This window comes from Corvus moneduloides, chromosome 9, assembly GCF_009650955.1.
Source record: "Corvus moneduloides isolate bCorMon1 chromosome 9, bCorMon1.pri, whole genome shotgun sequence".
NCBI classification, from domain to species: domain Eukaryota; kingdom Metazoa; phylum Chordata; class Aves; order Passeriformes; family Corvidae; genus Corvus; species Corvus moneduloides.
In genome coordinates, this window is record NC_045484.1 from 27,923,720 (window position 1) to 27,943,548 (window position 19,829).

General features: G+C 38.8%; 1 protein-coding gene across 2 annotated transcripts in view; it reads right to left on the minus strand.

The window, feature by feature from the left end:
* Positions 1–19,829, minus strand: part of USP24 (ubiquitin specific peptidase 24) — a 62,233-nt gene that overhangs the window by 24,465 nt on the left and 17,939 nt on the right. Inside the window, exons 8-33 of one of the 2 annotated variants that reach the window (XM_032117540.1) lie at positions 18,786–18,851; positions 17,902–17,976; positions 17,008–17,166; positions 15,821–15,935; positions 15,180–15,283; positions 13,929–14,036; positions 13,360–13,455; positions 13,097–13,258; positions 11,827–11,871; positions 11,147–11,254; positions 10,392–10,541; positions 9,613–9,744; positions 8,999–9,110; positions 8,666–8,742; positions 7,625–7,765; positions 7,416–7,469; positions 7,117–7,232; positions 6,287–6,353; positions 6,017–6,127; positions 5,551–5,649; positions 5,301–5,471; positions 4,612–4,697; positions 4,377–4,470; positions 3,959–4,114; positions 895–992; positions 47–142 (exon numbers count right to left, since the gene is read on the minus strand). In XM_032117540.1, the coding sequence (XP_031973431.1) occupies positions 47–142; positions 895–992; positions 3,959–4,114; positions 4,377–4,470; positions 4,612–4,697; positions 5,301–5,471; positions 5,551–5,649; positions 6,017–6,127; positions 6,287–6,353; positions 7,117–7,232; positions 7,416–7,469; positions 7,625–7,765; positions 8,666–8,742; positions 8,999–9,110; positions 9,613–9,744; positions 10,392–10,541; positions 11,147–11,254; positions 11,827–11,871; positions 13,097–13,258; positions 13,360–13,455; positions 13,929–14,036; positions 15,180–15,283; positions 15,821–15,935; positions 17,008–17,166; positions 17,902–17,976; positions 18,786–18,851 (2,798 nt within the window). The remainder of the gene's footprint in view (positions 1–46; positions 143–894; positions 993–3,958; positions 4,115–4,376; positions 4,471–4,611; positions 4,698–5,300; positions 5,472–5,550; positions 5,650–6,016; positions 6,128–6,286; positions 6,354–7,116; positions 7,233–7,415; positions 7,470–7,624; positions 7,766–8,665; positions 8,743–8,998; positions 9,111–9,612; positions 9,745–10,391; positions 10,542–11,146; positions 11,255–11,826; positions 11,872–13,096; positions 13,259–13,359; positions 13,456–13,928; positions 14,037–15,179; positions 15,284–15,820; positions 15,936–17,007; positions 17,167–17,901; positions 17,977–18,785; positions 18,852–19,829) is intronic. The other variant, XM_032117541.1, reaches the window with a different exon arrangement.

The window sequence follows — 19,829 nt, forward strand, 5'->3', positions numbered from 1 at the left end:
AAAGCCAACAAAGCAGCACTTTCTCTAATGAAGAGCAATTACATACCTTGCAAGTTGCAGGCAGATGGAATAGACTCCTTGTCTTGTCTCATAGTCTACCTCTGATGGGATGGAATCTCTCTGCATCACATTCACCACCAAACTTAAAAACAAATCAACAAGACAGACTCTATTTGGAAATGTTTCACATTAGGAGAGCTGGAATTAATTTGTCTCTATCCTTCCTTCCTCCTATTCACTCAGCTGAGTCCCAGTTCAAACTGACTTCTTTGGAGGCCAACATCCTCATTTTCCCCTTTTCTATCTACAGATGGAAGCTTTCTGCTCCTGCTGGAAAATGCTTCAGGATCTCTTGGGCAGAGAAGTGCCACCGATAGAATTACTAAGAGCAAAGTATACTTGATAAATCTCACATAATCAGCATTGTCAGGTCCTCCAAACTACTCACATTGTGCCTCAACTCTTATCTGAAGGGTCTGGATTTTCAAGGCTGTAATTACAAATTTAATTTGGTTCTCCCTGCATGATCTATACTTTGACTGCTTAAAATGTCCACTGCTGTCTACACAGGGGAGTGCAATGTACACACTTGAACCTAAACACTTAAATGTCACCAAACCATCCAAATATAACCCAAACTTTAGTAAAAGCTACACTTCACAAGCTTACTTGTGCCTGATTTGATTTTGAGGTTTAACAGCATGTTACATATGACAGCTACAGCTGGTACAGTGTAAAACAGCCTTTACAGTGGTAAAACACCCTTGGGTGGATTTTTTTCTCTGAAAAAGAAGCTGACAGGTGTATTAGTGTGCTACAGTGTGGAAATGGGAAACCACACAACTGCTAACTAAATGAAGTGCTACAAATTGAGTCAAGGTTTTGAAATCTAACCTCAAACCTCCTGCTCTGAGGAAGTTTTCACAGAAAGACTTGGCACAGTTTCTTGCCATTTCATCATCTGCAGTTGGCATCAGCTTGGAGCTCAGCACCTACAATAAATGAATAAATAAGCAGATGTAAACTACCACCCCTCAGTGTTTTTTTATGTGTTGAAGTTTGAGAGTGTAACAGAAAAAAAATCACTACAAATGAAGCTATTAATAATACACTTACACAAAGCTGTAGTCGGTAAAGAGAAATCAGATCTATCCAATAAATCTCAAATACTCAGTACATCGATGGCAATTACAGATGTTTATTCTGAACCAAAGGGCATTTTGATCTCATTGCAGTTTACAGGTTAAGGGAAAGGATGAAGTACATGGAATGTCATCTTCTGGTTCACTTGGTGCTCCTTATTAACCCAAATTATCCTTGCTTCCAGATTTTCAATCAACAGTATCCCACAAAACACCCTACATATGGCTTACTTACTGATTCACACCTTCTGAAATATAATTGTATTGCTATCATTCTGGTGTTCCTTTGTAAAAGATGGCTCAGGTAATTCTAGATGCCTTATGATCACCACCACTCTGTCATCCCCCTCCTGTTTTAAATCAGCACTAAACTTCAGAGTGGAAATCTCAGAAACATGGCCAGAAGGAAGTCCGTGGTCTCTGTGGGTCAGTTCTCATTTATGTTCATAATCCGTTTCACTTCACATAAAAAAACCCCAACACCCAAACAAACAAACAAACAAACCAGAAAAAAACCCCACAAAAACCCCAAAACCATCAACCAAACAAACCCCAGCCCCTCCCAAAACCCCAGAAAACCCCCCAGATATTATTTACTTTCTTGAAAAGTCTCTTTGAAAGCCAACAATGCTGCAAACAAAATACATCTCTTCCAGGTTCACAGGTCAGAAGAATGTTTTACAGAGTTCCAGGCATGAAATCTTATCACCCCCTGGACATCTGCAACATTCAATTTTCATCTCTTTCATATGTTCTGCAAATTTCCTGCGCACATTTTTTTCAGAAAGCAGTTCAGACTGGTTCCCACATTTTCAACAGATCACCAGCTGAGGGGATAAAAAAGTACATATTCCTTTTCCTGACAGAAACCATCTTCCAATGGGCTTGACTGGAGTTGAGGAATGAGTCCACTCATATAATCTACACATCTAATCCAATTTATTACTTCTCATCCCTTGCCAGAAAAGCAAGCAATTTCTGACTTGCTTTTATTACTATTTTCTCTGGCACAGAAGCAGCAGATAACAGTCCCATCCTACTGCAATATAACCTGTCAGTTCAACAAGACACCCTAAACGTTTACATTTGCTTTGAGTTGTAGAACTTGTCAACATATTCCAAAGACATAATCAAGTATCTTTCACTCCAGCTGTACAGAAAAGGGGGGAATCCTAAGGCAGGAGTGTGATGACAGTGTAGGAAGATGAAGAGCTAACATTAGACTGTAGAAACCTAAAGGGAAGCAACTACGAGACAATTCCTACAGTGATCTTTGCACACACCATGAAGGAAAGAGTAACTCTTGTCTAATGTTCTGGAAGCAGTTGGCAATCAGTCCTTCAACCTCAAGTTGTTCAAACCACATTTGTAATGGGCCCTTAGAAACAGCAGGACTTGCAAGTAGAACCAAACACTGTCCAGCTTTCAGTGTGCAGGTTACAGTGTCCTACCAGCTGAACTCCTGTACTCCCTAAAATCCATTTACTGAACTCTAGGAAAGAATCTTTACATGGTCCAATCCAGCATTTTGGCTAAAGCATTTAGGAGATGCTTCGGGGTTAAAAAATTCTATGTACTTGTCTTGGGGTGACCTTATGATGTGTATCCCATATCGCTGCCTATGCCCAGAAATTAATTTTTGTGCCTTTCTATGCCTCTAAACTGAGCCTGAAAGGGGGAAGGAAAAAACTGAGCAAAACTTTCTCAAAGCAGTTTGCAGCTCGTTCAAGGTTACAAAAAGATAGCAGGTTTTTTTTTTTTCCCTAGCTGGGGCAGGGGAGGGAGGAAGCACCCGGCTTGTTTTTTTTCCAGTCAGTTTTTGGCCAGTTTTTTCTTCTTCTTGTTCTCTGGAGAGAGACTGAGAGTTGGACTTTGGATTTCCTTCTCTGGAATTCCGGATTTTTCCCCTTTTCTACTGGACTGCTTGATTGCTGTAACATCAGAGCACATCGGGAGGACTTTCCACCGGGCACAGAGGGCCTGGCCCCGGCCCAAGCCCAGCTCCGAGGAGACCAAAGGGAGGACTCGAACACTTTCCCAGGTTTTTTCCTCTACCGCGAAAGATTTTACCATCTAACATTGTTTTCCTTCCCATGTGTTTGTTAAATAAATAGTTTTATCTTCTTCACTTTCCTTCGAGGAAAATTTATTTTTTCCCGAACCTGGTGGGGGAGGGGTGGTTGTGCCTTCTCTCAGAGGATATATTTCTAAATTTGCCCAAACTGGAACAGTACTCCACTCTACCTGTGCAGCCAAAACAGGCCAGAGGCCTCTTGGTGAAAGCCCTGCATGTTTGGACAGTGAAAATTCTTCCCAGCTGAATGCTTTGTAAAAATACTCCTCCATAGACAGAAAATAGGAGCACAGCACAGAAGTTTCTGACCAATTTAATCAAGCAAAACTAATTCAACTTAAAATAGCTCCCATTAATTTCTAAGTGCCAACTGGTTTTTAATACATATTTTTTATATATACACACACTAAAAATTGCATATCCAGAGACCTAGAGATTCAAGCAGGAATTTTACCTAAACAGTAAGACTTTGATGTTTTTTTTGGTCCTCTCCACTTACTTCAGAACACTCCTTCCACCTTGCAAATCACATAAAGAGGGGCCTGGTTTCTCAGTAAAGTCTCTGAAGGGGAACTTTCTGTCCCTTTCATTCTGTGTAAGATTTATCACACGCATAAAAGCAGACAGTGTCATGACATTTGCATTATGACCCCATCACAGTGGACTCCTGCCCAAAAAAAACTTAAAAATACTTAAATCTTTGTGCTCAGAAACACCGAAAGAAGCAAATTTGTTTTCTTACCTCCAAATTGTAGAGCACTCTGAAGGTGGACATGCCTGGAGCAAAAGATCTGAAAAGACTTTCTAGTATTGAACTGGCACTGGGCTGATGTTGGTGTTTTGAAGACAAGGATGGGGATTTTGAGGACTGAGAACTGGATTCTGAAAGCAGTGTTTTCTAGGAGGAAAAAGCCACAAAAGAAATATTTTGAGATTCCTGTGTTTTGCTGTAATTGGGAATACATTTCTTATAACCCCTGTAATAACCCTCTCACCTCTGGCTGCTTGGAAATAAGTCAATAATGAACATTGACTTAACATGAACCTTATTTTGCAGTAGTTTCAAACCCTCTGTTATTATAATCTGACAGGGAATTTAAGAAACCCGATAGTAAAATCCTCTTTGTGTAGCTCACCATGATCAATTATTTAACCCATACCTTCCTTCCCAGGGAATCAAGCTGATCAAGAGCCTCCTGAATAGCTGGGTCAGTGGGAATCAGGAGCAGAAGTTTCCTCACTCGCAGTGTTATCCTGAAAAGAAATCAGAAGTTATTTGCACAAAATGGGCTCAGCCACACTAGCCTGGTGGGTGCTTGCACACAGTGGAGTGAGTACTCAAACTGGGCACTGGGAGCAGTTCTTCAACATCTAGCAACCATTTAATTTGCTTACCTTGGCTCCTCCAGGTTGGCAAGCTGGTAAAGCATATCAAACACATTACACACGAGAGCCATGACTACTCCAGGGAGGGATTTCTCCTGAGAATTAAGCAGAAATACAAAGGTCTTTTCCTCCCTTCTCTGTTACAGGTAAATTTAACAGAGCTCTTCACTGAAGCAAATGGCCCAGATGCCAACCTGGCCCACAGAAGTCCCAGCTACTTTCTAGGCTGAGACAACATTTAAATTTTTACATTATTCCATTTCCCCTTTAACAGTCAATTTTTGAAGTCAGCTGTTATGACAAGTAAAATACAAAGCAGACCAGGAGTGATCTGAACATGCCAGTTGATGCTTCTTAGTTTATTTTCATAGTTCAGCTTTATTAGTAATGAAAATGCAGAATTCTCTACCCTCAAAAAATACATAAATTAAACCAGATGGGTCCTGTTTGTTTAAAAGACCCTGCAGAGATGAATAAACACTGAGCAGCCTACCACAGGTGAGAGAGTACAGATTATAAAGTCCAACCTGCATGCACAAGGCAGTTGTGTATTTAGATGAATCGTTTCAATTGCAGTTTGAAAGCAAAACCAGATTACTAAAGATTGGATGATCTTACTGGAGCTCCTACCCTCTCCCCCAACTATCCCTGCTTCAGGAAAAATCTGAGGGAAGGCTTCAGGTCATATTATGCTGTACCTGTTCCATTGCATACGAGGAACTAAATACACTGCTGCTGTTGCTGGAACTGGTTGAGGAATCTGCAGAGCTCCCTGATGGAGTCCCACTTCCCGATGTTTTTACTGTAAGGATTTGTTCATCAGAGAAGCCCAGCTGGTGGAGTAGCTTCTGATCTTTGTTTACTGTTAGCTGCAAGAAAATATTTATCCTTTAGTTCTGGAAGAGACTCAATTTCATAAAGAATAGGAATTCTTTGTAGTTAACATACCAGGCTGTCATTGGCAAATATCTGTATGTTATCCACAGGTGAATTCAACATCTTTGCTATCTTCCACCTGACACTTCCTACAGTTTCATTGCTATGAGCCTGTGAAATTAAACAACACTGGTTCAGTAAGTCTGCTCGAGCAGTAAATGCCAAGAAAAATTAAAGTCTTCCAAAAAAGTCCTCCTGCACAGGGTGGCAAAAGTATTGCCCATAAGAGTGACAGGGCAGGGCAGCAGAGAAATGCTCTAACACCAACAGGACGCAAAAACCTTATTTTTTCCATCCTGGAATAATGATCAAAATACATTTGGTCCACAGGCACTTCCATATTCATATTTTTAACATTTTCAAGAAGAGTTTTCAAGCTGACTGGAGTCTTTATAACCATCTTACTCTATTTATAAAACCCACCAAGAGTGGCTACATAACCAACAGCCCATGGCACACACAAGCTGTGCACACCTACCTCTATGGTGAAGGTATCTTTGGTAGACTCATATGTAACATTAAGGGTTAAAAGATGTCCATGGAAAGAGGCACCATGAGGTAGAATAGTTCGGGGAACAGAGTAAAGGTCCTGCAGGAAGAGAAGGATGACAGTAAATACCACCCCTGAAAACGAAGACATTTCTGGGATGGTTGGTAACTAGGGTTGCATGTTAAAATAACTTTTACTGTTTTTAATAAGGTGAAAGTTGTGTTCTTAGCCTTGCCTAGAAGGAAATACACATCTTACCTCTATTGTTATCACGTAACGCTCTGCCAACAGCAGCAGTCTCTCAATTATTACAAGTTTAGTTGACCTAAAGATAAACATTGAGAACAAGAGTAACTTGTCTCGCACATTCATTTCCAACGCCCACGGGTAACTACCATGAATTGTCTGGTTTTGAAGGTACCTTCTTAAACTTGGAGTTAATTCAGCAAAAATGAACTAGGAAAACAGCCCAAGAGGCTTGTGTTGTACTGCTTGAGATGTTGCCAGCTTCAGAGGAAGCTCCATGTTTCTAAAGGTCCCTCCCCATGCTCCTGTATTTAAGTTACTCATATTCAGGTATGACTAAGTAGGCTTGAGGTTAAAAACCCATCCTTTTCTCTCCTAATTTAAAAAGAACCAAAACCAAGCTCCATTGCCCCAGAAATACTATGTGATTAATATGCTGGTAATAAAAATAAACCTGTGGGTGTTTTTGCTTTGTTTTGGTTTTTTTTGGTTGGTTGGTTTTGGTTTTTGTGGGGTTGGAGGCAGGGTGGTTTTTTGGTTTTGATTAGATGTTTTGGGGTTTTTTTGGTTTTGATTAGTTGTTTGGGGCTTTTTTGGGTTTTTTTTTAATTTCTACTTGGCTTTGGTTTTCTTTGTTTCGTTGGTTTTTTTTTTTTATTTAAACAGAGGTTTTTCCAAATCTCTGGAACCCCTATTACATAGCAATTGGAATATTCAATTGAGAAACCACCAGAATATACAACTACCCATTACTGAGAATTTTAATTAGCACTCGAAATCTCGTGGAAAGCAGCTGGGAGCAAATTATTCCTTGATATTGATTCCTTGAGAGGCTGGCCTACCTGTAAGGAGACTGAACTGATGTTGCCACTGTAGGCATAGCAGTTGCTGTAAGCATTTTTGTAGCTCTCGTAACGGCGTGTGTTAGTGTTGGACCGCCGAGTGCAGAGCTGGCTGCCTGCAACAGAGCAGAGCAAGGGCTGCTTTACAGGGACAGTCAGGATGTCCTGGAAAGCTCAGAGGACAAAAAATATTTGTGGAAAGAAATTTTTTAAAAAAAATGGAATTAGCATAGACAATTATTCTAAGATACAGAACCAAAGGGATGTAGGTACAAGAATAATTAAAATTTGCCCTTTACCTCTAATCGTGTGTAGCAATCAGCAATGAATTTCTTGTGCAGTGATACTGAATCCTGAAGATAAAATGTACAAATTAATTACAACTTAAACTAATATCATGGGAAATACTCATAAACTACCTAGAGCCCAACAAATTAAACAGCTGAACATGCAGAGTATCAAGACTCTATGAATGTCAAAGCACATTTATGTACAAATATATGCCTACCTTTTTCAATCTAGGAGTTAGATTAATATAGCTGTAATTTATTATCAGTTGAATAGCTTCATTGGCAATTTCTTCATCTGGTGACTCCATTGCAATCTTCCAAATGAAATCCATTCCTATTAATTCCAGTTTTTCTACGCTCTACACAAGAAAGAACAACAGTAAAACATGACTGGATTTCTTACACAATAGTGAGTTGAACCACAGGGACAAAACTGTCTTACATCTTGTTGGAAAAGCACCTTTTGATTAAAACTTAAAAATTTTCTTTTCCAACATGCTGCCAAACTTTGGCATAGTGTTAAATTAAACCAACTGCTGCACATCTGTGTATTTATACAAGAAAAAAATATTGTTTACTAGTGGAAAAACACATTCCAAAGAACAATTCCAAATCTCAGTCGAGCCAACTGAAAAATTAAAAAATTTAAAAGCATGGAGAAATTTAATCTAGAATGGAATTTGTTTCAAAAAAGTCAACATGGTAACTAACCACACAATTAATCATCACAAAACATGCTATGATCCTTGGCAAAAAATTCTGCATTTGAAGTAAGTTCTCTGTGATAAAGATCTAAAACGCCTATGGAAAACTACTTAACATATAACCATTAATTTAACAAAACCATTGAAGGATCAGAGTTAAAAATTATAGTAGGTTAGAATTTACATGTGATAAGCCTAACTCCCATGCAAAGAAGAAAAGTAAAAAATAATTTAAAAACTACTTTCCCTGCTAGGGAGAAGGAAAAATTGCATACTAGAATTCATGATTACTTAAAAAAATAGCTCAGTCATTCCTCCTGCAAAGTTTTACAAACTACAAAGCAGCTTCCAGCTACCAATTGCTGAATTTTAAATGTTGAAATTGACTCTCCAAGTTTTCGCTTCAGAATTTAACAGTGCTAATGCTACAAGGACAATCTGCACGTTAATACAAACACGACCATGTCAAACAGCTGCTACACAATCCTCATTTCACCTCCTCCTGTCCCTAAGAGGCCACAGGGAGGACACAAGAACTTGCCAGAACACACTCACCAGCTGAGTTCCTTGCCTCTTCAGGCGATGGTCACACAGGTTCACATTTTCAAAGAAAGTCTTAAATAAACTAAAACCTGTAAGTGAAAAAAAAAGGTGCAGATTTTTTATTCAAGTCAGGTTTAGTTTCTATGCTTTTTTAAAAAAATGAAGACACCAAATACAGGGGACAAACTTTTCCTTCTACAGCTAATAAAAACCAAAATGATAGAAAAAGACTCCATTATTATATTGATTTATAGAACTGGTTAGATGTTTGATTTGAAGGCTTTGGAAACAAATTTCTGCTATATATTTCAACCCCAAATCTGTTCACCAAAGCCACTTTCTTACCATTCATAGTAATTTCATATGATTCCAGTTTAAGAATTTTCTCTTTGAAGAGCTGTTGCTGTACATCACTCTCCAGATCATGCTGCCCTTTTGTAAACCACTCAAAGCACATCTGTGAATGAAAGGCAGATATATTTTTTACCCCACTGTCACATCAAATATTTTAGTTTTATACAGCAAACTATGTCAGACACCACAGTAACTCATCTTGTAGAGGTTTCATCTACAGCAAGAGGTTCAAAATCTCATCTCCTGGTAACCTCACATGTTATAGAGATTGCATTGCAGCTTTAGGGTACTTCATAGTCACTTTCCACACAAATAATGCTGAATGTCTCTTGTGACTGCACCAACCTCCACGTACCCCTTTTCAAACCAGCATCTCCAACTAATCTCCCAGCCAACAACCCTCTTCCAGTCAAATTTAATGTTAAAAGAGCATCCTGGCCATAAGTGAACCCCTCTGCTGCTCTAGCCTACACAAAGCATAAAATGCATGACAAGTTTGTGTTTGCTACTCATACTCCACATGTCTCAACAAACATACATGCTGCTCGTGATCCATTAAAATTCCTTCTGCAACCACAGAAACCGACTTTTCAAGTTTTTCTTACCTCTCGATCCAACTCACAAACGTCTTGGCCAGTTACAAGGCATTCCCAGATCTCCCTGGCACGATTCCAGCCCAAATAAAGGGTGGCTTCTTGCAGAAAAAATGCCAAAAATTTTAGATGTGCCTCCAAATACTGAGAAAGAGGAAACAAAAACTCAAGCTTAAGACTTTTCTTTCTGAAACAAGAACTCTGAGCATTCATTTCTTTTTTTTTTGCAAATTTAGTTGTCAAACAGTACACTTTAAAAAGCCTGGAAACAAAAACTGTTTGTGAGATTTATTTTTATTTTAAACATACTTTGTGGCTACCTTTCTAAAAACAAACAAACAAACAAATCCCCTTGGATTTGCTCTTACTCTGCTGGTGGGGATATTATTTGACACTAAGTCAAAAGTAGCATGGAAAAAATGATTATCAAAGCACTAGCAACAAACTGCTATTTGCGTGTGTGGCTTCTATGTGCTAATTAGCAAATCTGTTTCAGGTATTAAGAGCTTCACAACACATTCAAGGGATTCAACTCTACCAGCAACTGAAGCTGGTGAAGAAGCTGGAACAGGCTTGGAGACAACAGATCCTAGGATGGGGAGATCTAGCTCTCCACCAGGTAAAGACTTGGCTAAGGAACTGTCATGTTTGCACAGCTTTCCTCTGTATAATAACGAGGCTACAACAAGCCTTCCTAGATAAATATTAGAGCTATTTATAAATAAAAAACTAGAGTAATTATTCACCAGTGAATTTCAAAAATGAAACAACAAGGTAAAGAAATTTGGTACCTCCCGGTAAGTATATCGGCCATCCACCAGCGTTGCTCCAACCAGCCCTCCTGGGCCTGCCACAGATGCAGCCAAACGATGACAGGATATCAAGCTTCCTGTCACCAACTTCACTATTTCAAAGTTCTTCTTTAAATCTTGAATAATGCTCTTGGCAATAAAATAAAAAAAGAGAAAAGATGTTTTTAAAATAACAGATAAACAGGGATGTGCATACAGCAGTCTGCTTTTCTACAGACGTGCATCAGAAGGAGTCATGTTCCCCCCTCAGTCAGCTGTTCCCCTTCCAAGCACCCAACCCCCCTGATGTTTGTGTTTTCAGTATGTGCTGAAACACACGTTCTGCAGATTGCAAAGTCCCACACCTCCACACAGTCACTCTACAGCACACATGATTGCTGGTAGTTCAGTCTGTTTTCCAAGAGTCAATGTCAATTCAATTACAAAGCAGTTGGTCTAAACATTAGCCATTGTTCATTTCTTAACACAAACATGCCTGTTAATTATTCTACAAAAAGCTGAGAATAAAATAAATTAGTCCTGACACAGCAAACAGATTTATATGTACACACACACACTCTCACAAAGGGACAGCACAGCACCTCTACTCCAACAGTTTATGCTACACCGCTAAACTACTTTTAGAATTGTTTATTAGCTAATTTTTTTTTTTTTTTAAATTCAAACTTCCATGTTTGGCAGAGCTACACAGACACAACAAAGGATTCAAAAATCTTGTCAGCATATAGCCTTACCTTGTCTTGTTTTTGGTAAGTTTGCTTAATAAATGAACGCGTGATTTCATGGAGCTGACGCAAGGCTGGCACCACCCACACAAACTGAGGATTATTGTGCTGGGACGACTGGTAGCAGGAAAGGTAAAAACAATTACACATGTGGTACATGCTCAACAATAGATTAACTTTCCTCTCAGACTCCTGGAAGCCTAATGATATCTGATAATGCTGCTGTTCCAAAACAACAGCTATCACCTCTGCTGGCTTCAGTTACTTGCTCCTGCTCCCTTTTTGAACACACTCAAAGTGCCCTTCTTCACTTTCTACAAGAAGTCCCTTGATACAAACATTTGCCATTTTGCTATCCCTATTATCAAGCCCAAAAGTACCAGCTCCTTGCTAGAGAACATGCAAATTAAGTAGCCAAAAAGAACTCAATTGCACCAGGGAGAGATGATAACCACCACCTTCCTCAATTATGGGAGATGAAGCAGGTCTAAAAGGGTAAAAAATGGCAAATCCAGTCAAATGATGTTACTTACTGCTAAAGCAAGAGCAACAGAAGAAAGAATCTCAACTACTACTGAGGCTTAAGAGACATGAAATTTCTGATTGGTGCTGCAAGCAGCCCCCGATAGGAAGCAAAGGATACTTAAGCTGCATTTTGAAAGAGATCCTACAAAGAATAACCCTCCTACCTCATTTTTAGAACTGCTCATCACTTTTCTGGGAGGCTTCATTTTCTGTAAAGTTTGACCACACAGACCAGTACTGAGGTTGCTTGTTCAGAGAAGTGATGTCTGGTTTAAATACTGACAACACCCAAATACCACCTACACACTCAGAGAGGTTGAAGGAACCTGCCCATAACAGACAGCTCCGCACTTGAAGACTCCCTCACAAATTTGAGAAAGCTGCCTTAACATTACATTCCCTCCCAGTTTATGTCTTTGTTTCCCTAATGAAGGGAAATAAGAACACCATGTATTTTAGAAGTCTGCTGTATGCTTACCCCAATCCCTTCTAGATTACAATTACAGCTTTTGTTAGTGTTTCCCACTGCAGCACCTCTGTAAAAGCCCTTGCCAGAATATAATTAAAAGGAATGAGATTAGGAAAGCATAAGAGGAGATCCAAAAGAAAAAAACTACAACTTTCACAGACATTGAGAACCCAAAATTTGAAATCCATATTCATGAACAGACAGAGAAGTGTGATCAATATCAATAGCTGACATACTATGCCTCCTGAACATCTAAAATCCTCTACAGATGCTGCAACACAGACAAAACCTGATTTATCATGAAAGAAATGAACAAAAAAAGTAGAAGTCTTTTTCTTTATTTACAGCATACTTCAGGCTGAAAAAAAAAGAAGACAGGAGCATTCCTGCAGGCCTCAAGAAAAACTGCCTGCTATGTAACGGTGCAGGAGAGAATATATGCAGTCTTTTAAGCCATGCACATCTCTGCTGCTGCCAGGAAACAGTACAGGCAGCTTTGGGGAATGGCTTCTTTATGCTACAGGAAAAGAGTTAAGTATTTTACTAAAATACAAAACGACTACGATTTAAATATCGATTTGCATTTTGAGACTTAACGGTCATGCCAGAACACATGCTTTACTCAAAAAAAAAAAACTAATCTAGGCTTTCACATGAAAGGGACAGTTAAAATACTGACATACCTTTACAGTGGTTCCATTTGCAAATTCTAACCTTGGGCCCATCCTGGTAGTTTCCCATAAACTGATCACTCCTTGTGCTGAAAATTTGCTTAAAACAAAGGCAAGAGACTTACTATGAGTCTCATGATCAACAAAGTGGCTCACACAAAGCCTACCCCTCTCGTGGACTCCCCAAGGTAAGAACTTACAGATGGGACACACAATTTGTGCATCTTGCAAGAAAAGGGCAACATTGAGGCTAGATAAGATTTTATTTTGGAAAAGATAAAATAATGAACCAACCCTCTTAATATCCTCTATGCATTTGATGATGTAGCTCCTTTTGATTGCCTCTTTCACTGCATAAGCATCACTGAGGATTGTCAGGTGTTCCTCCAAGGCCTGCTGGATAAGACTACACGGTAACGTTGGAAGATGAGCCAGCTCCCAAAGTACCTCCAGAACCTGGAGGAAGAAGGGCAAGGATAGTCAGGACCTAGGGAGTACAGAGACTAGCAACTCTACATTTAATAAATCAAAAATCCAAAGGAAAACCATCCACTTGCCTTGCCAGTGGTTGTTTCCACTCGTGCTTCTCGGCCGATGCGTCCGATGAGGCTCAGCAGCTTCTGCCTCACTCGGTCACTCTCTGTCTCCCAGCTCTGGACAGCAAAGAAATAATGAATAAAGCACCTCTGTCAGGCTGTTACATCCCAAGTGTACACAAAAATATAATCCACTTTTGCTTTACTGCAGGAAAATCAAAACACAAACAAGTATGTTTCCACCACAGGTATTTCCTTATTTCTGTTGGTGGAAGTTACAGCACTAATTTGCTCAACTCTTTTTCAAATACTATTAGGGATTAAATATAATAATAAAATCTCACTTCAAGTTCCTTAGGACTGGCTACCTAATGTACTTAAAATCCAAGTCAGTTAGAAATACAGTAGCAGATTAGACTTCTGGGTTAACATAAAAAATGAGTAGCAAAAGTGTTATTTTTAATAGCAAATTTTACTTTTATATAGAAAATATAAATGTATTTAAGGCATTTGCCTTTCAGTAGGCTGGATGCACAAGTACATCTCATCACCTCTCTTCCTCAGGAATGTAAATTCATGTGAAAACTTACCTTTTGGATTAGAACAAATAAATGATTGAGCTGATCAGAGCTAAACTTCACAGCAGCTGCAGCAATAATGGTATGTATGTTCTCAATCACAGTGGAGGATTGTCCCGACTGAAAAGGAGGAGGAAAACACAAGAAGGTAGGTCTTTAACCCAAACAAGATAGGGAAAAACCTTCATGTAAGCATTACCTTACTATTCATACTAATGAGTGAGAATAGAAACTTTTGACATGTTAGAAACACAAGTTCAGAGTAAACTGTCTGTGCTCCTCATTTCCCTGGATGAGAAGTCTTTGGAAACAACTCTAAAGCAGGAAAGTACAAGTCTGCCATCACTACAGCAGCTTCAAGCTGCTGCAGTGGCAGCAATGCAAACATCACCTTTTCCATTGCTTGGTGAGGTTCACATGTGGGGTGCTGAATCTTTGGAACTCTCCCAGGCTTTACTCAAAAGTGAGCAATACAGAATCTCCTCCCACACGGATGGAAGCACCATGGTAACAACAGCCAGAGAGGGGGAGGAAGTATTGCTTTTTATTAAGGAATAAAAGCGAGGGAGCTAGAATCACATTTCAACTCTGCTAAGTGTTAAAAACTTGCTATTATGCCACACACACTGCAGAGCTGACAATGTTCAATGAGTTTAGTCTAAAATACCAACATTTGCACAGAGAAGAAAACCATTTCCTGCAGTGGAAGATTTGTTTCTGGCTAAAGTTTCCACATGTCATTTGCATAAACACTCAAACCACCTTCCCCACACAGTAATAAGCTGAATATCCTTAAAGTGAAGGCCAAAAGATGACTTGTCAGTCAATTTTATGGACATACAGGAAGGTAAATGGGAATTCCTACAGTTGGAGCCCACTCTCTTTAAAGTCACACTCTGACTTTAAATTCATACCTCCAGCCACAAACATTAATATCCTAGTTTGGTCTAGACAAACACTCCTGTCACCTGTTTCAAGCTGACAACCTCTTATGCCAAGTCAAATACTTTTGCAGTCCCTTAACACTTGTTGCTAAGAACTGAACTTCATCATAGGATTTAACAGATGTGATACAAGAAACTACCAGAACAATGGTAGTAAAGGAAGAAGGAGAGGAAGTCTTTGCATTAATTATACTGTTAAATTCTCAACATCTCCACATTGCAATAGAGATGTATAGATTACTTTAAAAAAGTCCCTTCATCAGAGTTGTTTGCTTTTGTAAGACAGTCTAAAAGCACCTGCCTAGTCTTGATTGCTCACCTGAATTCTCCAAATTTTAGTGAGCTCATCTAAGGATAATTTACTGCCCAGCAGCTCAATAATTCCCTTTATACGATCACAGTATTGTGCTTGGTCTATATTACCTGTGAAACAAAGAAAGGCAACTAAATGAATATATTTCATTTAAACAGTAAATAAACAGTATCAGATACACTAAATGAATTTAAAAGAACTAGTTTTTTTAAAAGAGAGAACAAAGCTGTCTTCATTTGGAAAGTCTGTAACAGTAAAGAAAGACAAGTCTAGCAGTACAAAGAAAAAGAACTTTTCCATGGCTTTTCCATTTTTATTTTGTTTTGCTTCATACATCTGATAGCACACCTACAGAATGTTACTACTTGGGGAGAAAAACACCTCTTTTCCCTCTTTTCTAGAGGCTAACAATATACAAACTGAGAGTAAAAAACCCCAGGTAGAGCAGAAGACATTTGCACAGATGTCAAGCAAAGGATTAGATGACAGTAACGGAATTTGCAGGATTTTACTTCATTTTGGAGACAACAAAAACCTTGAACTCTTTGGTTAATAGTGCTCATTAAAATGTACTGAAAGGGAGAGATGAGGTTTTTAAATTTAAGTCATTCAAAGCACGTGCCAAAAGGCTTTGTGAGAGTTCTTACCTTCCAGAGCAATGGACAGGACTGAATTCTCCACGAGCCAGTTCAGCAGTCGGTCTGTGTCTATGGCATTCTTCACTGACTTGGAGACAGTGCTGTCTTCTATTAATTTCGTTACCTAGAAATTGCAACATGTGAGATTTTAACAAAAAAATTCCTGCCTGCATCACACACACAACAAAATCCATTCAAAAAGGCTTATGATAAAGTGTGAATCCTGAAATATTCTGAGTACAGAAGGTGTTGGGAGATTTTTCGGGTCAGTTGTTTTTGGTGGGGTGTTGGTTTTCTTGTTTGTTTTTCTGTTTTGTTTTTCAATAAGCTGTTTAAAGGCAAACTCCTAACCAGAAACACCATGTCATCAGTCTCTGATGCAGCAGAATCTTATTCTCAGTCTGACACAGAAAAGCTGGCCTGTGCTGCCAGGTATTTTTCTACAGATATGCCAGAAGTAGGTTATCTCAGGCTTCTGCTTGTTACACTCAAATCAGTGTCCTATTTTTTATCCAGTACTGAACTGATACAGGCTCCTCACTCTAGGGAGAAAGAGCACATTTCTGCTAAAATCTTCAAAAGCTGCACTTTTATAAATTCACCACGGATACACAGAATTTATGATTAAGAACCAAACAGCAGTGAGGTTTAACATCTCAATTTTCTCATAAATAAAGGAAAAAAGCAGAAAGGATGGACTCAAACATTACAACAACTATACAGTGGCAACTATAATAAAAAATACAATTACATAGTGCAATGACCTGATATGAGTGGACTAAGACATCAATATAGGTTTAAGTCCCATTTGGGTTTTTTTTCATTTCCTCTCAACAAAAGGAGAAAAAAGGGATATGCCACAGGATGCTCAGGATTATCCAGGAGTGAATAGTCAATGAATAGCATAGACCAGTGCTTATAAATCAATCTAAAATTGCACTTCTTAGATTCGTGCACTTCTCAAACTGTGTCTGATTGGGAGACCTTGCAGTGGCTACTAATTTTAACCACTCCTGTCATATTAACTTGGTTTGGTGTTAATTTTGAACTGAGCTTTTGCTAAGGCAACACAATTTGCAAGGAAATATTGCGCCATCTCTTTTTTCAGGCTGTGGTTTCAGTGGCTTATTAACAACCCATCCCACCCAAGCACAAGCTCTCGTGTGCACACAGAGACAGACAAAAAGCCAACCTACTTCTTTGAGGGAATTCATTTTTGCACTGAAGTGGGGGGATTTCAACATGCGCAGCAGAATGTCCAGCCGCAAGTCATCGACCGCCGTGACCAGGTCAGGTTGGAAGCGCATACACAGCAGTTTGATCCCAGACAAGAGCTCAGGGATACTCACCAGTCTCTGTTGGAAACAAAACAACAAGAAAGAGACAAATAGAGGCATTGGTATTTTTGCTATTCTGCTTCAGATGTCAGTGACTCACAAAGAGTAGGTTTAGTGACCAGACTGTTGAATCAAAACACAGCACCTGGTACATCTGAAAGTATTACTTGTACACTAGAAATTTTAAGGCAATAAAACCTTTGGTTAAAGCTGCAAGTTTGGTACAGTAAATTGCTCTCTTTTGGTTCAACAACCTGTGAATACCTTCCTGTTCAAAATTAACAACTTAAACCTAAGTTAAAAGCCAACACAATTTAATAGAACTGAAGGCCAAATTCAGGGTAATGCAGGAAGTAGCCACAAGTTACACAGACACTTTACCAACAACTACCAAATTCTCAAAAGCAAACAGCTAATGCAACAGTAATATGAATTTAACAGACTGCAAGACAGTAAATATCTTTGAGTCAGAGAAGTGAGCATTCAGCATGCTGCACAAGGGGACCAACAAAACCAAAAAATTGATAGCAACAGCAGCAAAATATTTTTAAAAAAGGTCATAAATCAGATATTTACCGAAAAGCATATAGAATGGAATTGGGTAAATGCATTTTCATCTATGTCATTCAGTCAGAATTTAGAACAGGCTGCATTCTTGCCAGTGAAAAGAAAGCTATTGTTCTAGTTTACACTGACAGCATTTCCAAGACAGGCAGGAAGTTCTTCCTAAATATTTAATATGTAAAACATTACCTTGTCTTTCAAGTCCTTCTCTTCTACGTTCTGTACATATTTAATCATTTTATGAATGACTGGATCCAGCATGGGCTAAACAATGTGAGAAAAGGCATGACAATCATTTTAATGTTTCCTGAAATCAATAAAATTACTCGAAAGACATGACTGCAGCGAAAAGGAAATACTTAGCTGAAAGCTACCATTAACCTAGAGATAAAGCAAGACCTACAACAAAGATAAAACCATCCTGGTAGCTATGTCCAGGAAAAGAAAAAGCAATTAGATTAAGAACCCATTTCAGACCACTGTACTGCAGGTTTGCACAGAGACAGACCAACAGCCCTCTAAAAATGCAGTAGTTATTAGGTGCATGTGCCTCTCTGACTCCCAGGGGATTCTAAACTACATCCTCTTCAAATAAAATCTTTCAGTCACTTAAGTCAATAGTTTTTTTTGGTGGTGAGGGCAGGTGTGAAGCCTGGAGTACGTTTGCACATACAAAGAGATCCTGGTGAATTTTTTGCCTGTACCACAATTTTTGCAGTGTAAACTCTCATATCCATGTGCTTGATCTCAGCCAGGAAGTTAAACTAAAAGCAAAAGCCATCCATCAGGCTGGATTCTTTTCCCACATGGTTTATACTGATGAAGCTTACTAGTGACAGTGGTAAAGCTTCTCATTGCTACAGATGTAGATACATGACTACAGATCATTGCTTGGAAAACGAGTCTGAACATTGTCTGAGCCCCTTATTCAACACCTCAATATGCTCAAAATGGTTCTTGTACTTTCTGCAACGTGAGGTTTGAAGGCTTTTCAAATTAGTCACCAGTTTCACACCAACACAGTTGGAAATGAATTTTCAGTCCTCTTATAAGTCATAACAAAGACATTTTACCTGTACTACAGAAGAGTTAAGATATTCTGCACAAACTCCAAATGGTTGAACTAATGCAGAGATTGCCTGAAAGAAAGCCAGCAAGTATTTAGGTGCATAGTTAAGAGATCTTTTCATGGTTAGTAACCTACAGCTTAAAAGGCAAATGAAGGTGAACAAGTATTATTTATCTCATCATACATTTCCAGTCATTTGCTACAACTGTTTTTGGTGTGCAAGTCCTTTACAACACATGGTTTAAGAAAGATTTACTCTATGGCACACAGTAGAGTATGTGCTATATATTATACATGGCATGCAGTATGTGTTATATATTTTTGTCTGAAATAAAAAATGCCTTCCCAGTTTTCACTAATCTTGGTCCTCTCATCACTCTGTTCAGTGTTCTCTGACAGATCCTGTTTCAGTCACAGAAATAAACAGACGGAAAGGAACATATCACATTTTGCTTGCTCTCTACAGCAATCAGAAGTGTGAATGCAAAATTTAAGGTTAAAGCCATATGGCAAATTTTTTTCCCAAAGCATTATGTGGGAGAAAGCTTTTGTAAATGTGTCATATACATGTCAAGATCTCTTCAATGCATGATTTTAAAGTGGTATCTATCATCAAGAAATTAAATGTATGAAGGTATTTGTTTGCCAATAAATAACATCAAAATCAGTTTCTTTTCACACTGGATCAAGAATTGTGGAACTGAGTGTGCAGCAGTGCAATCCAAGGCCCAAATTAAGTGACGTTGACCCAGATTTCCTTCCTAAGCAAGCAGTTATTAATCATTAAACAAAGTCAAGTCAAAGTTTCTGTTACAGGACTGGGATGTAAATCAAGTTTTTCCTTATTCTTCTGTCAAGCTCACATATGAACCTATCTCTATATAGAGCAGAAAACATCAATATCCCAAGAAAAAAAGTTGAATTCTCTCCAAGTGGCATGTCACTGAAAGCAGACTGATTTTCTACTGGGGGACAAGGTTCCACATGACATCGTTTTCCTTTAGCCTCCTCATTCTCCAAAGCTTGAAAGAATTGGAAGTCTCCTGAA